Source organism: Leucoraja erinacea, chromosome 4 (assembly GCF_028641065.1).
Source record: "Leucoraja erinacea ecotype New England chromosome 4, Leri_hhj_1, whole genome shotgun sequence".
Lineage (NCBI taxonomy): Eukaryota > Metazoa > Chordata > Chondrichthyes > Rajiformes > Rajidae > Leucoraja > Leucoraja erinaceus.
In genome coordinates, this window is record NC_073380.1 from 98,338,969 (window position 1) to 98,355,413 (window position 16,445).

General features: G+C 43.4%; 1 protein-coding gene across 3 annotated transcripts in view; it reads left to right on the forward strand.

Annotated features, from left to right (window-relative positions):
• The window catches only part of azin1b (antizyme inhibitor 1b), a 65,424-nt gene that overhangs the window by 36,786 nt on the left and 12,193 nt on the right, over positions 1-16,445 (forward strand). For 2 of the 3 annotated variants that reach the window (XM_055634839.1, XM_055634838.1), the window contains 3 exons: positions 6,894-7,070; positions 7,226-7,398; positions 9,434-9,568. In XM_055634839.1, coding sequence (XP_055490814.1) covers positions 6,894-7,070; positions 7,226-7,398; positions 9,434-9,568 — 485 coding nt within the window. The remainder of the gene's footprint in view (positions 1-6,893; positions 7,071-7,225; positions 7,399-9,433; positions 9,569-16,445) is intronic. The other variant, XM_055634840.1, reaches the window with a different exon arrangement.

Sequence of the window (16,445 nt, forward strand, 5' to 3'; positions counted from 1 at the left end):
GGATTTGAGTATAGGAGCAGGGAGGTTCTACTGCAGTTGTACAGGGTCTTGGTGAGACCACACCTGGGTCTGGAGTATTGCGTACAGTTTTGGTCTCCAAATCTGAGGAAGGACATTATTGACATAGAGGGAGTGCAGAGAAGGTTCACCAGACTGATTCCTGGGATGTCAGGACTGTCTTTGAAGAAAGACTGGATAGACTTGGTTTATACTCTCTTGAATTTAGGAGATTGAGAGGGGATCTTATAGAAACTTACAAAATTCTTAAGGGGTTGGACAGGCTAGATGCAGGAAGATTGCTCCCGATGTTGGGGAAGTCCAGGACAAGGGGTCACAGCTTGAGGATAAGGGGGAAATCCTTTAAAACCGAGATGAGAAGAACCTTTTTCACACAGAGTGGTGAATCTCTGGAACTCTCTGCCACAGAGGGTAGTCGAGGCCAGTTCATTGGCTATATTTAAGAGGGAGTTAGATGTGGCCCTTGTGGCTAAGGGGATCAGAGGGTATGGAGAGAAGGCAGGTACGGGATACTGAGTTGGATGATCAGCCATGATCATATTAAATGGTGGTGCAGGCTCGAGGGGCCGAATGGCCGACTCCTGCACCTAATTTCTATGTTTCTATGTAACCTTCCATGAGGAACCTTGTCAACGACCTTACTGAAATCCATATATACAACATCCACTGCTTTACCCTGTTCATGAGTTCTCGTACTCATCTCGGCCCTGGCTGTAGACTGCAGCCATGAGTTTGGCTGCCGCAGTCTCCAGTCCAGGGCCTGGGCTTCATCTCTGTGCTTGTCCTTTGTTCCATCAGTGGCGACATTTTCGGCGGTGCGTGGGATGTGAATAACCCGGGGAGTGGGGTATTTAAATAACCCTGGGGTGATGGAGGGGAGTGTGAATAACCCGGGGGGGGGGGGGGGTGGGGGGGGGGGGGTGATGTCAGTCGAAGCGCATGGAAGATTATGCATGAGCCAAGCCATTGTGATGTCATCATTTGAAACTGTTCGTTTTAATTTCAGTGTTTTGATTTTTTTTTTTTACTTCAATCAGTAATAAGTCGAGAAATAAAGCATAAAATGTTCAGTTAAGGTGTCTGCCTAGAGGGGAAAAATGTGAACCAGAATATGTAAAAATGTAATAGTTACCGCGTAGTCGTTTTACAAAGATGTATAGATAACCACATATACATATATACAAGATCAGACTTTTAATAAGTATCTGACCAAGTGCAGACCCGTTGGGTCTGCTCCCAAATGCACCCGTTCTGTTGTTGCATTAGTTCTTTTCACACTAATGCAGTGATTATTTATTTAGTAATGTAACCAGTTTTTTTTCTATTTTTAGCTTGTAGTAACAAAATAAGCAAGCACGCACATATATATATAAATAAATAAATCTCACATCTTGTTTGTTTCTATCTATGTCTGTCTGTGCGGGTCCCTGAAATTACGGCAAAACAGTACGCGATAGCGCTACAATTTTTGGCCCACCTTACTCACCATTGTCCTGTGGTGTACTTTTGCAAGTTTCGGGAAGATTGATGATATATTTTACAAGTTATTCACATTTTTAACTTTACAAAATCCAGTTTGAGAAAGAATTACTTCAACTTGAAGTGGCAGTTGGCAGCTATGATGTAACAATGGGATCTAATTTACATAAACTGCCCATCCAGTGCGAGAACTTTTGCTTTGCTTGTCTTTTTCCAAAGCTACTTTGAATTAGTTTTTCTGATCTCAATTCAAATTGTTCTAATAACCTATTCGGTCTGTGTAATACAAGTGATGTTGCATTTCGTTGTCTCTGTACTGTACACTGACAATGACAATTAAAATTGAATCTGAATCTGAATCTGTTCCTTCATTCATCAATCACGCTATATAGAATTCATATTATGGAAAATTGTGCCAGTGCAGAATAGCCTGCACTTAATGGTGTGGATTAGAAGCGAAAAGAAGATTCTGCATTTGGCTTTTGATTTAATTATTCTAAGCGTTTAATGCAGTGTGTCGGCAACCTACAGCCCTCTGGCCGAATGCGGCCCGTAATCTGAAATCATCCAGCCCATGGGCATTTTTTTTTTTCCTCATTCATCCATCCGTTATGGTTTGTTTTTTTCACGTTCATCCGGCCCACGTTCATAATTTTTTTCCCCCGCATCTAATAGTGTCGCTGCAGCAACTGCTGCTCAGCACGTGGCGGAACCATTCCGGCCAGCGGGCGTTTTTTTCTTTTCCCGCACCCGTCTTGGATTGGTGGGCGCTTTCTTCCAGCACTCTGTTTTTTATTTAACTCTGAACTTGAAGATAGACCAAAAATGCGGAAGTAACTCAGCGTTATAGGCAGCATCTCCAGTGAGAAGGAATGGGTGACGTTTCGTGTAGAGACCCTTCAGCGTTATGCGTTGCCCGTGCATAAAATTCGATCACACCTGCGTACGTCCGCGTGTGTGTGAGTAAGTGGGAATCGGCGTGAGCTAATGCCAGCGTGCACACCCGAGAGACGGGAAGTGTCCGCGCTGCTCTGCCTCTGGTCTTTATTCCCAGTAAGCAGAATTCTTCCAACTTCCATGGACCCCCAGCTGAACCCAGCTCCAAAATAAATTCCAAATGTGAAACCTGAAACAATGCAACTTGATACAAATCCACATTAAAAACTTGAGGGGATATACGCCCCACTCTTTCTGACCTGTTGATGTATAAATCTCCACATTATTTTGTAAACTGGACGTTAGTTGTTTGGTCTCATTATTAGGGGTATTACGAAATGGACTCAAAACACGATGAAGTACTAGCCATTAATTGACTGAAGCCTGCATTAATAATTAATCATATGAAATGTACTGCCGACGTGCATCCAATATTCATATACATGAAATAAACGGGTCTCCTGCAGAAACGGTCCCGGAGCACCCATTGTGTATTCGGACAGTAATTTATCACGAGACTCAAATTGTAAAGTACCCAGACATTCAGCTACAAGTCACAAGTACTCTTGTGTGGGAAGGAACTGCAGATGCTGGTTTAAACCAAAGACGGACACAAAATGCTGGGAGTAACTCAGCGGGACAGGCAGCATCTCTGAATAGAAGGAATGGGTGGCGTTTCAGGTAGAGACCCTTCTTCAGACAATCACAAGTACTCTCACCGACGAGAGTTTAGTTCAGTCTGAAGAAGGGTCTCGACCCGAAACGTCACCCATTCCTTCTCTCCAGTCGCTGCCTGTACCGCTGAGTTACTCCAGCAATTTGTGTCTATTCACAAGTATTCTTTGTATCTCTGTGGAATATTGACCCCGTGGAGGTGTTGTATGGAATTATATAACTGGTTTGGACTGATGGTGGGATGGGAGAGGTGGAGTGATTGCTGACCATATGCTTTCTGCAAGAGCAGTTGATTTACTGCCATTGTTTATGTATATAAAACCAAAGAAGGAGCTCGATCCGAAACGTCACCCATTCCTTCTCTCCAGAGATGCTGCCTGTCCCGCTGAATTACTCCAGCAATTTGCATCTACCTTCGATGTAAACCAGCATCTGCAATCCCTTCCTACATTGTACTAGTAAATCTTGTCTGCGCTCTCTGCCGTGCTTTTACGCTGTACAGTGCAGTGCCCAATATCCCAGCCTTAATTAAACCAATGTTTTAACGAATTTCAACACAACCTCCTTGCCTTTGTACCCAGCACCTTCAGTTACAAACCCGTGCAAATGGTTGGCATTGTTGATGCTGCATATTTTGCATAGTGCATATACTGCAGAGTGGAGTATCTTGTTCCGCTCTATGATCTTTGCCCTGTGCTCCGGGTGGCTTCCTCGAAGGGGCGGGATCAATGTGGCACGTGATTTGTTGCCTGCCAGCCGGGGCAGGATCCATGTGTACACGTGATAGATGTGGCCCGCCATCCGCTCACAGACATGCGTCCAGTCCAGCCCCTATGCAGAACAAGGTTGCCGACCCCTGGTTTATTGCATAAGTGGCATTTTAAATTTCAAGTGACATTTGTTCTCTGCAATAGAATCTAATAACATATTTTAATGTTGTGTTTATTGAAGAAGATCTGAAATGTTAACATCCATTCCTAATTTGATATATGTCTTTTGTCTATAAAAATATATCTTTAAAGCAATCTTTTGAAACTTGGGAACTTTATATACTGCCACAAAAAAAAAGTCACAATAATGTGGGTGGTAAGGTATGGAACTTTATTTGTCACATGTACCGAGGCACAGTGAAATTCATTTTTGTATACAGTTCACTGCAAGTATCACTATACATAAGCAATTAGATACATATTAGATAGGCATCTCAGATACAGTACAAGTGTATAGCAGTAATACAGTATACAGCATTGCCAGTTTGGCGCTATTTTCAAGTCCCAGTTGTTGTAGGTGCAAGGATCTTGATCTGACCATGAAGGTCTGTTGACCTGGCGACGTTGCAGTGTCGGCCACTGCTCCACTGCTGCTCCACCGCTGTAGCCCATGTGCAGTCCATGTGCTCTGCCTCTGGGAGCGGCACCCAGAGGCCTCCAACTGTCGAGAACGTGCACTCTTCCCGTCTCCCCCTCCCGCAGCCAGTCTACTTACCGGCCCTCCGGGTGGGTCCTCGATCCGTACGGGATGCGTGGGGGGGGGGTGATCAGTACATGATGAATGGATCAGTACAGGATGAATGGGAGGCTCAGTACAGGATGAATTGGGGGTAGACAAAAATGCTGGAGAAACTCAGCGGGTGTGGCAGCATCCATGGGGCGAAGGAAATAGGCAATGTTTTGGGTTGAGACCCTTCTTTAGATTGCTCCCCCCATTCTTCCCCCCATTCTTCTTGATGGGGAGGATCAGTACAGGATGGATGGGGGGGGGGTCAGCGCAGGATGAATGAGGGGATCAGTACAGGATGAATGTGGGGGTTCAGTACCGTGTGGATTGGAGGGTCTATGCAGGATGAATGGGGGTGTCACTACAGGATGGCTGGGTGGGGGGGGATCACTACAGGGTGGATGGGGGATCAGTGCAGGATGAATGGGAGGAATCAGTACAATGAATGAGGGGCTCAGTACAGGATGAATGGGGAGGATCACTACAGGATGGATTGGGGGGGGTCGCTACAGGATGGGGGATCAGTGTATGATGAATGGGGGGGATCAGTACAGGATGAATGAGGGGAACAATAAAAAATTAATGGGGAGATCACTACAGGATGGATGGGGGAACGGTGCAGGATAAATGGAGGGGGGAGGGGTCAGTACAGGATGGATCTGAAGGGGGAGGGACGGAGACACAGCGGCTTTTGAGAATGGTGGGCAATCACTTCCGAAGTTCTGCCCACACAGTCAGTACACCTCTCCTACACTTGTCTCCCGCACTAAGATCATCTCGCAGAGAATGATCCCGTCCTAACCCTCCCTATTCTCTCCTATTCTGCAAGAAAAAACTACATTGAAGACTCAAACTCGCGATCGAGTAACTGCCGGGATCGAGGCTCAAACTCACGACCTTGCGGATATGAGCCGAGCACTCTACCACTGAGCCAGCTGTTAAAATCTACGCTAAACATCTTCCATTCCGAAAGCCGAAAAATTCCGAATTACGAAAAGTGTCTGGTCCCAAGGCTTTCGGATAAAAGTTTGTGCACCTGTACAATCAAACCCACCCCAGCTCTCTTAGAAAAATGATGCTTTGATTAAAATAAAAAATATGAAGATCAGTAAAAGAACCATTTAAATCCTTTTTATTCTGTGTTGTGCAAATGTTGTTGAAACGTTACGCCTGTTTCAGAACAATGCCATAATATTCGATACGTTCTGATTTGTTCCACTGCATTTCTGAGGAGACAATCCCATGAAAAATGGTACAGGCGCCGCCGCCACTACGTTCCAAGGGTGGGGGGTTGATGGATGGTTGCTTTCCCCAAAAACCCCCTCATGCTATTTTCCATAATGTGAAGACGCCTCATCTGAACACGAGTCTTTTAATCAACCGTGTTTATTGACTCGTATTCAGATGTGGATGCAGTAAAACTGGCATTGCCTCTGTCTCAAAATCCAGACATTTCTATCACGATAAATGATTAACTTGTTTTAAGAATAGTTTTTGACTGACAAGAGGATATTAATGTAAATTAGTCTTATTATGTTAACACATGCATGTTGGCATTTATTGAAAAGTGGATTTGGGCAGAATTTTTTTTTTTTTAAACTCCAGAAATCTTTTTGTTCGTTCACGGTACTTAAGGATATATTATCCCAATTTATGTTCAGTGGGACTATTTTAAAATATTAGACTTTATTGAAGAGATTTTAAACTTCCTCTGTTGTTCCAACTTACATTTTCTCTCTGATTGTAAGATAAGTGCATAGATATGTTATTCTTGGTGCATTCTTAACAGGCAGAAAATTGATAACACCCTGATTTAGACATCCTGGTCTCCATGTCTGATTTGCACCAGTGCCAAGTGGCATTACTATCAAGTGGCAGCATTCTATCCAAAATAAATGTAACTGACTGCCCATTTAAAAGTTGTATGTAAATTTCTCCTTTATTCTCTATTAAGTTTGGTGATCATAGTTGCTTCCAGGAGACAATTTATCTGGTATTCTGTTATAATTTGGCATTCACACCCTCATTTTAAGAGTGTTCAATGGATAGGATTCAATTAGTTTGCATAAACCAACTATTTCAACACGGTTTGGGAAACGAATTTGGTTATGATCATCATGCTTATGGCTGGACTTCTCCAGTAAATTAGCCAATCAGGCATGGTGGCATTATATTTTAGTTTACAGCTATTGCTCTGAAAAATGTCCGCTGAAATTTTGTTGTAAATAACTGAAGCCACATTAGCATAGAGTTCATCTTGAAACTAATATTTTTGTAATCAATTTTAGCAGACAGAAAGGAATGCTTTTTTTGTTGCTGATCTTGGGAATGTTATGAAGAAGAACATTCGATGGCAGAACGTGATGACGCATGTGAAACCATTTTACTCTGTCAAGTGTAACAGCAGTCAATCTGTAATTGAAGTTCTGGCAGCTCTTGGAACTGGTTTTGCCTGCGCAAATAAGGTGATTGTTGCTATAGTTTGAATTCACATTATCTTGTTTTTATTTCATAGTTTTGAAATTTTCTTTAAAAATGTAAATTAAATTACAATTAAAATCATGTAAATTACTAATAAATAATAATGCTCTAGTCTGATCATGTATATTTTCTCACACAGAATGAAATAACACTTGTGCAAAGCTTGGGTGTTACATCTGACAATATTATCTACATAAACCCATGCAAGCAGATTTCCCAGATTAAGTATGCCGCCAAAAAGGGAATAAATATCATGAGTTGCGATAACGAGGCTGAACTTCTGAAAATTGCACGTAACCATCCCAGTGCCAAGTAAGTGTGTAAAGCTAACCAAAACCAAAATATTCAGTAGCACATTGTTAATAGAATATTATTTTTCCTTCATATACTTGTAGCATTAACTGTTCAAAAACTTGACAAGTTAGCAATTAAACTGCCAGATTTTTAAATAAAAATTGTTAATATATTCTTTCAAATATTTCTGTGGCTTTGAATACAGACACAAATGAACTCCCTTTCGTTTAGGAGCTGTGTCACCTGAAGTCACCTTTATCTTGCCTCCAAAACTATTATATACAGTAAAGTATTTAAGGTTATCAAATAATGCTTTACATATCCAAGACGTTCAACATTCACTAAGCTTGAACATTTTTTGTAGATATTTTCTAGATTTTTGTGAGCATTCTATATATGAACATTGAGTTTTCACTTTAAATAAATGCTTAAACTTTGCCTTTTCAGCGGGCTGTTTTTGAATTGGATCATTTCAGGTTTTTATAGAGTACCGTGGACCTTTCTATTATTGGTAAAAGACATGAAATCCAGGCTAAAGTGTTATTTTTTTAAACCCTAATCACGTTGATATATGATACGATAAATCATCCCTGGAGGGAAATTGGAACGGAGACAAATTTCAGTGGGAGATTGAAACTGCTCCAGCTATAAATAATTGTCATATATTTAAACAAGTTCCTTGGTTTGAAATATTTAAACCTTGTACAAATATTGGCTGTTAATTTTCACAAAATAAAGCTAAAACAATGGTCCATGCAAAGTCTTGAATTAGATATAAATTAACTTGTTGGCTACTATACCACCCAAAATATTGCCTTAACTTGCTGCAGAGCAGTTACCAATTTTACATATTGGTGGTTACAAGAAGTAAAAATCATATGTCAGGTGGCATAATACAGGAAACATGACTAACCCTGTATAGTACTTGCTGAACTCCAGTCTCTGGTGCCAGAGATGTCAGCAGCTTTTTGAATATAAAACAAGTGGAGCAGAAGACATATTTTCCAAAACTAGCTTCATTTGATAATGTTCATCCCCATGAAAATGAAGTAAAAGTTAAATATATTCCCTAGAAAGAAATTGATTGTAAAGTTGATGCTCGGCCTACATTAAAATGCCTGTACTGTACAGATGTGCCAGTTTCATTGCATGTCTTTGACACTTCTGTATGACTGTAGCCTGTTTGTAGCTGATTTGCTACAATACTAGAATTGAATAGTGGGTTGCTCCATAATACTGCATCTACTAAAATGCATTTTGGTGGATTGAAAAGGTTTATAATAGTGAAAGTATCTGCCAAATTTTGACTATAACATTCAAAGCATAAACCAAATGACAAAAAGGGCTAGAAAGAGTATTTTTCCCAAGCTTGTGCTGAGATGAAATTCCACAGACAAGGTACTGGAGGACAGGTATCTTCAAAGTTGGCATTCATTCCTCATGTCAAACCCACACCTTAGCATTGGTGGAACATTACTGATTTCAGTTTGACTGGCACTACTTGTTCTAGCCTTCTGTCAGGAATATGGGCAACTAATAGGAATGGACTACTTCCCCACATGCCCAAACTTTGAGATACTAATGACTTATTATATTGCCATCTTAGTCGAGTAGCTGAGAATAATTGTAATATTAGGTGCGATGATGTGGATAGATAGATCAATAATGTAACTAACAAGTGCTTGATTTGGTAATTAGATACAATAGTATACTGAGCAAGGATTTTGCTGTTTGAGGATAGAATTAGACTTGATTGGCTTATTGTTCTTAAATTCTTTTGTTACAGTGTCCAGTCAACTCTTTTGATGAAACAATTGAGTCTTGGCTTACTACATTTTTTTTTCTCCTCCATGTCCTTTTACGTGTAGCAACACATCTAGGCCCTAATCATCAGTTTTCTCTCCTGCGCAGGATTTGTTTTTATTTAGGTTCAGATTCAGACCTTGAAAGTGGAAGCTTCTGCCAACATAATCTTCATACTTCTGACAGTCTTCAAGCTACACATATGATGATGTAAACCAACTGTGCCCCAATCATCTTCCTCTTCTCTTAGGCTCTTGGTAGACATTGCAACTGCTGATTCAAATGAAGAAAATGTGATTGGTATGAAGTTTGGAGCTACGTTGAAGAACTGCAGGCAGCTTTTGGAAACTGCCAAAGAACTAGGGATTCAGGTGATTGGTGTAAGGTGAGTGTGTTTTTAGTTTTCCATTGTATCCAATCCTGAGACGTCATGAAACTAAACCATGTGCTATGTTATCATTGAAAATCAAATATTCAAGTTTAGAAACATAGAACATAGGTGCAGGAGGAGGCTCTTCTGCCATTCGAGCCAGCATTGTGATCGTGGCTGATCGTCCCCTATCAATAACCCGTGCCTGCCTTCTCCCCATATCCCTTGACTTTACTAGCCCCTAGAGCTCTATCTAACTCTCTCTTAAATCCATTCAGTGACGGCCTCCACTGCCCTCTGTGGCAGGGAATTCCATAAATTCACAACTCTCTGGGTGAAAACGTTTTTTCTCACCTCAGTCTTAAATGACCTCCCCTTTATTCTAAGACTGTGGCCCCTGGTTCTGGACTGGCCCAACATTGGGAACATTTTTCCTGCATCTAGCTTCTCCAGACCTTTTATAATTTTATATGTTTCTATATGATTCCCCCTCATCCTTCTAAACTCCAGTGAATACAAGCCTAGTCTTTTCAATCTTTCCTCATAGGACAGTCCCGCCATCCCAGGGATCAATCTCGTGAACCTTGTCTTCTCGATAAATACAGAGGAGAAATACTCATTGAGGACCTAGCCCGTCTTGGGTGGCTCCACACAGAGGTGACCGATTTGTTTCCTGAGAGGTCCCACTCTCTCTAGTTACCCTTTTCCTCCTCTATCATATATTATATCATATATCTATTAAAACTATGCGTGTGTGTTATTTTACATGCAAAACGTATCTTCTCGAAAACCAGACGCAAAAACGCAGACATTTTTACAATTTCGGTAGGGATTTAACTTATGTTCAGAAATCCACTTCTAGGTAAATTATTTCCCCAGATTTTGAATAAAATGTATCACAAAACTCAATTTTTTAAATATATAAACAGCACTCACCAGCTGCTGACATCACAATGCCCACATGCCGACCAATCCAGGCCCACCTGCGTCCTGGCCCCCCCCCCCCCCGCCGCTGTGGATTAAAGGCGCAGAGAGATCGAGAAAGTTCTGCAGAACAAACATTCTACAGCTCCGTTCCGCTATAGCTTCTTTGTTCTACGGATCTCCGGGCAACGACTCCTCACGTGCTGAATCTACTCCTCACAAGTTCTCCTCATACAGCTCCGTTCAGCTACAGGATCACGCGCTGAGTTTTCTCATCACTGTTGGCGCAGCTCGTGAAGCCCTGAGCGCTCATTCCAGCTGTGGGTTTCCAGAGTCAGAAGCTGCTTCTCTCCCTCTTCCTTTGGCAGCCCGGCTCCTCTTCTTATAGAAACATAGAAATTAGGCCCTTCGAGCCTGCACCGCCATTCAATATGATCATGGCTGATCAACCAACTCAGTATCCTGTACCTGCCTTCTCTCCATACCCCCTGATCCCTTTAGCCACAAGTGCCACATCTAACTCCCTCTTAAATATAGCCAACGAACTGGCCTCAACTACCTTCTGTGCCAGTAAATTCCAGAGATTCACCACTCTCTGTGTGAAAAATGTTTTTCTCATCTCGGTCCGAAAAGATTTCCCCCTCATCCTTAAACTGTGACCCCTCGTTCTGGACTTCCCCAACATCGGGAACAATCTTCCTGCATCTAGCCTGTCCAAACCCTTAAGAATTTTGTAAGTTTCTATAAGATCCCCCCTCAATCTTCTAAATTCTAGCGAGTACAAGCCGAGTCTATCCAGTCTTTCTTCATATGAAAGTCCAGACATCCCAGGAATCAGTCTGGTGAACCTTCTCTCTAATAACATTTGCTTTCTTAGAAAACATAGAAATTAGGTGCAGGAGTAGGCCATTCGGCCCTTAGAGCCTGCACCGCCATTCAATATGATCATGGCTGATCATCCAACTCAGTATCCCGTACCTGCCTTCTCTCCATACCCCCCTGATCCCCTTAGCCACAAGGGCCACATCTAACTCCCTCTTAAATATAGCCAATGAACTGGCCTCAACTACCCTCTGTGGCAGAGAGTTCCAGAGATTCACCACTCTCTGTGTGAAAAAAAAGTTCTCCTCATCTCCGTTTTAAAGGATTTCCCCCTTATCCTTAAGCTGTGACCCCTTGTCCTGGACTTCCCCAACATCGTGAACAATCTTCCTGCATCTAGCCTGTCCAACCCCTTAAGAATTTTGTAAGTTTCTATAAGATCCCCTCTCAATCGCCTAAATTCTAGAGAGTAGAAACCAAGTCTATCCAGTCTTTCTTCATAAGACAGTCCTGACATCCCAGTAATCAGTCTGGTGAACCTTCTCTGCACTCCCTCTATGGCAATAATGTCCTTCCTCAGATTTGAAGACCAAAACTGTACGCAATACTCCAGGTGTGGTCTCACCAAGACCCTGTACAATTGCAGTAGAACCTCCCTGCTCCTATACTCAATCCTTTTGCAATGAAAGCTAACGTACCATTCGCTTTCTTTACTGCCTGCTGCACCTGCATGCCTACCTTCAATGACTGGTGTACCATGACACCCAGGTCTCGCTGCATCTCCCCTTTTCCCAATCGGCCACCATTTAGATAATAGTCTGCTTTCCCGTTTTTGCCACCAAAATGGATAACCTCACATTTATCCACATTATACTGCATCTGCCAAACATTTGCCCACTCACCCAGCCTATCCAAGTCACCTTGCAGTCTCCTAGCATGCTCCTCACAGCTAACACTGCCCCCCAGCTTAGTGTCATCCGCAAACTTGGAGATATTGCCTTCAATTCCCTCATCCAGATCATTAATATATATTGTAAATAGCTGGGGTCCCAGCACTGAGACTTGCGGTACCCCACTTGTCACTGCCTGCCATTGTGAAAAGGACCCGTTTACTCCTACTCTTTGCTTCCTGTTTGCCAGCCAGTTCTCTCTCCACATCAATACTGAACCCCCAATGCCGTGTGCTTTAAGTTTGTATACTAATCTCTTATGTGGGACCTTGTCAAAAGCCTTCTGGAAGTCCAGATACACCACATCCACTGGTTCTCCCCTATTCACGCTACTAGTTACATCCTCAAAAAATTCTATAAGATTCGTCAGACATGATTTACCTTTCGTAAATCCATGCTGACTTTGTCCAATGATTTCACCACTTTTCAAATGTGCTGCTATCCCATCTTTAATAACTGACTCTAGCAGTTTCCCCACTACCAATGTTAGACTAACTGGTCTGTAATTCCCCGTTTTCTCTCTCCCTCCCTTTTTAAAAAGTGGGGTTACGTTTGCTACCCGCCAATCCTCAGGAACTACTCCAGAATCTAAAGAGTTTTGAAAGATTATTACTAATACATCCACTATTTCTGGAGCTACTTCCTTATGTACTCTGGGATGCAGCCTATCTGGCCCTGGAGATTTATCGGCCTTTAATCCATTCAATTTACCCAACACCACTTCCCGGCTAACCTGGATTTCACTCAATTCCTCCAACTCCTTTGACCCGCGGTCCCCTGCTATTTCCGGCAAATTATTTATGTCTTCCTTAGTGAAGACGGAACCAAAGTAGTTATTCAATTGGTCCGCCATATCCTTGTTCCCCATGATCAACTCACCTGTTTCTGACTGCAAGGGACCTACATTTGTTTTAACTAATCTCTTTCTTTTCACATATCTATAAAAACTTTTGCAGTCAGTTTTTATGTTCCCTGCCAGTTTTCTTTCATAATCTATTTTTCCTTTCCTAATTAAGCCCTTTGTCCTCCTCTGCTGGTCTCTGAATTTCTCCCAGTCCTCCGGTATGCTGCTTTTTCTGGCTAATTTGTACGCATCATCCTTCGCTTTGATACTATCCCTGATTTCCCTTGTTATCCACGGATGTACTACCTTCCCTGATTTATTCTTTTGCCAAACTGGGATGAACAATTTTTGTAGTTCATCCATGCACTCTTTAAATGTCTTCCATTGCATATCCACCATCAACCCTTTTAGAATTAATTGCCAGTCAATCTTGGCCAATTCACGTCTCATACCCTCAAAGTTACCTTTCTTTAAGTTCAGAACCAATGTCACTCTCCACCCTAATGAAGAACTCAACCATATTATAGTCACTCTTGCCCAAGGGGGCACGTACAACAAGATTGCTAACTAACCCTTCCTCATTACTCAATACCCAGTCTAAAATAGCCTGCTCTCTCGTTGGTTCCTCTACATGTTGATTAGATAACTATCCCGCATGTATTCCAAGAAATCCTCTTCCTCAGCACCCCTGCCAATTTGATTCACTTGATTCTTCACTGCCTGCTGCACCTGCATGCCTACTTTCAATGACTGGTGTTCCATGACGCCCAGGTCTCGTTGCATCTCCCCTTTTCCTAATCATTCAGATAATAGTCTACTTTCCTGTTTTTGCCACCAAAGTGGATAACCTCACATTTATCAACATTATACTGCATCAGCCATGCATTTGCCCACTCACCCAACCTATCGAAGTCACCTTGCAGCCCCCTAGCATCCTCCTCACAGCTAACGCTGCCCCCCAGCTTCGTGTCATCCGTGAACTTGGAGATGTTGCATTCAATTCCCTCATCCAAATCATTAATATATATTGTAAATAGCTGGGGTCCCAGCACTGAGCCTTGCGATACCCCACTAGTCACTGTCTGCCATTGTGAAAAGGACCTGTTTACTAATCTTTGCTTCCTGTCTGCCAGCCAGTTCTCTATCCACATGAACACTGAACCCCCAATACCGTGTGCTTTAATTTTGTATACTAATCTCTTATGTGGGACCTTGTCGAAAGCTTTTTGAAAGTCCAGATATAACACATCCACTTGTTCTCCGTTATCCACTCTACTAGTTACATCCTCGAAAAATTCTATAAGATTCGTCAGACATGATTTACCTTTCATAAATCCATGTTGACTTTGCCCTATGATTTCACCACTTTCCAAATGTGCTGCTATCACATCTTTAATAACTGACTCTATAACAGTTTCCCACACTACCAATGTTAGACTAACTGGCCTGTAATTCCCCGTTTTCTCTCGCCCTCTCTTTTTAAAAAGTGCGGTTACATTAGCTACCCTCCAATCCTCAGGAACTACTCCAGAATCTAAAGAGTTTTGAAAAATTATCACTAATGCATCCATTATTTCTGCGGCCACTTCCTTAAGTACTCTGGGATGCAGCCTATCCGGCCCTGGGGATTTATCGTCCTTTAATCCATTCAATTTACCTAACACCACTTCCCGGCTAACCTGGATTTCACTCAGTTCCCCCATCTCATTTGACCCCCGGTCCCCTGCTATTTCCGGCAGATTATTTATGTCTTCCTTAGAGAAGACAGAACCAAAGTAGTTATTCAATTGGTCTGCCATGTCTTTGTTCCCCATGATCAATTCACCTGCAAGGGACCTACATTTCACCTCCTCCCCTCTCCTTCCTTCCTCTCTCCCTCTGCTCCCTACCAAAGATCCTATACACGATCGTCTGCCCCCCGGCCCGGCTTTGTCACGCTGGCGGAAGCCACGATCGACTGGTCCCCCCCCAGCTGCTTTTGACCGCCCTCAGATTGCTCCGAGCCTCACGCTCGGGCTGCTGCCCCTCTCCTCTCTTCCCCTCTCTCACTCTCTCTATCTCCTCTCTCTATCTCATCTCTCCCCCTCTCTCTTCCTCCCCGCCCTCTCTCTCCCCTTCCTCTCCCTTAAACCCCCTTCCCCCTCCACCACTCCCCTATCCCCTTCCCTCCACCCCCTCTCCTACCACCTTTCCCCCCCCCCCACCTCTCCCCTTCCCACTCCTTCTCCCTCCTTCCCCCCCCCCCCACCCTCAGCCCCCCTCTTTTCCCCTCCCAATCTCTCTCTCATATCTCCACCCACTCTCCCTCTCCTCCCCCTCCACCTCTCCCCTCTGTCTCCTGCCCTTCTGTTTCTGCCTCTCTCTGGCTCTCCCTATTCTCTCTCTGCCCTCACGCTCTACCCCCCCCCCCCCCCCCCCTCTAGACGCGCCTGCGAGTTGGGGGCTATGCGTCAGTGAATAGGGCGGTTATGGGAGCAAATTATCAATATAATATCAAGGGGTCAGTTAGTGTGTGTGATGCTGCCCCCCCCCCCCCCCCCCCCCCCCCAAACACAAACACACGGGGGAACAGACCCACCGGGTCTGCACTTGGTCTAGTATAATTTAAAACTGTGTGTGTGTGTGTGTGTCATTTCACCTGTGAAACGCATCTCCTCGAAAACCAGACGCCGAAAAGGGGCATTTTTACATATTTCAGTAGATATTTTCCTTATGATTTTAGAAATCCACTCCTCTAAATTTGGACAATTATTTCCCAGACTTTTTAATTAAAATTGTTGACCAATCTGACCTTTTTTAAATCTTACACAAATAACGGGGAACTTTTTACATATTTCAGTCGATATTTACCTTATGATTTTAGAAATCCATTCCTCTGTAAATTTGGTCAATTATTTCCCGAGATATTTACTAAAATTCATCACCAAACTGACGTTCTTTTTAAAAATAGTCTCTGGCCAGCTGCTGATGTCCCAATGCCTTTGCTGCTCATGACCAGCTGCGCAGATTTTCAATGCGCAGCCAGTTACGCTCCCCGCTCCCTTCCTCCTCTGCCCCCACCTCTTTCCCCACGACCGTTTCTTCAAAAGGCGCAGAAAGAACGAGAAAGTTCTGCAGATTGCGAGGTCACAGGCGCTCATGCGCGCTGAAGAACTTTCTCTCTCCTCGCGGCCGGTGCAGCTTGTGAAGCCATGCCACTCCCCAGCGCGCTCACTGCAGCTGCGGGTTTCCAGAGTCAGGCCAGTTCTCTCCGCTTTTCGCAGCCCACTAACTCGCCCGGCTCCCCTCCACCTCCCCCCCCCCCCCCTCTTTTCACCCCCTCTCCTCCCTCCCTCTCTCCCCTCTACCGTCG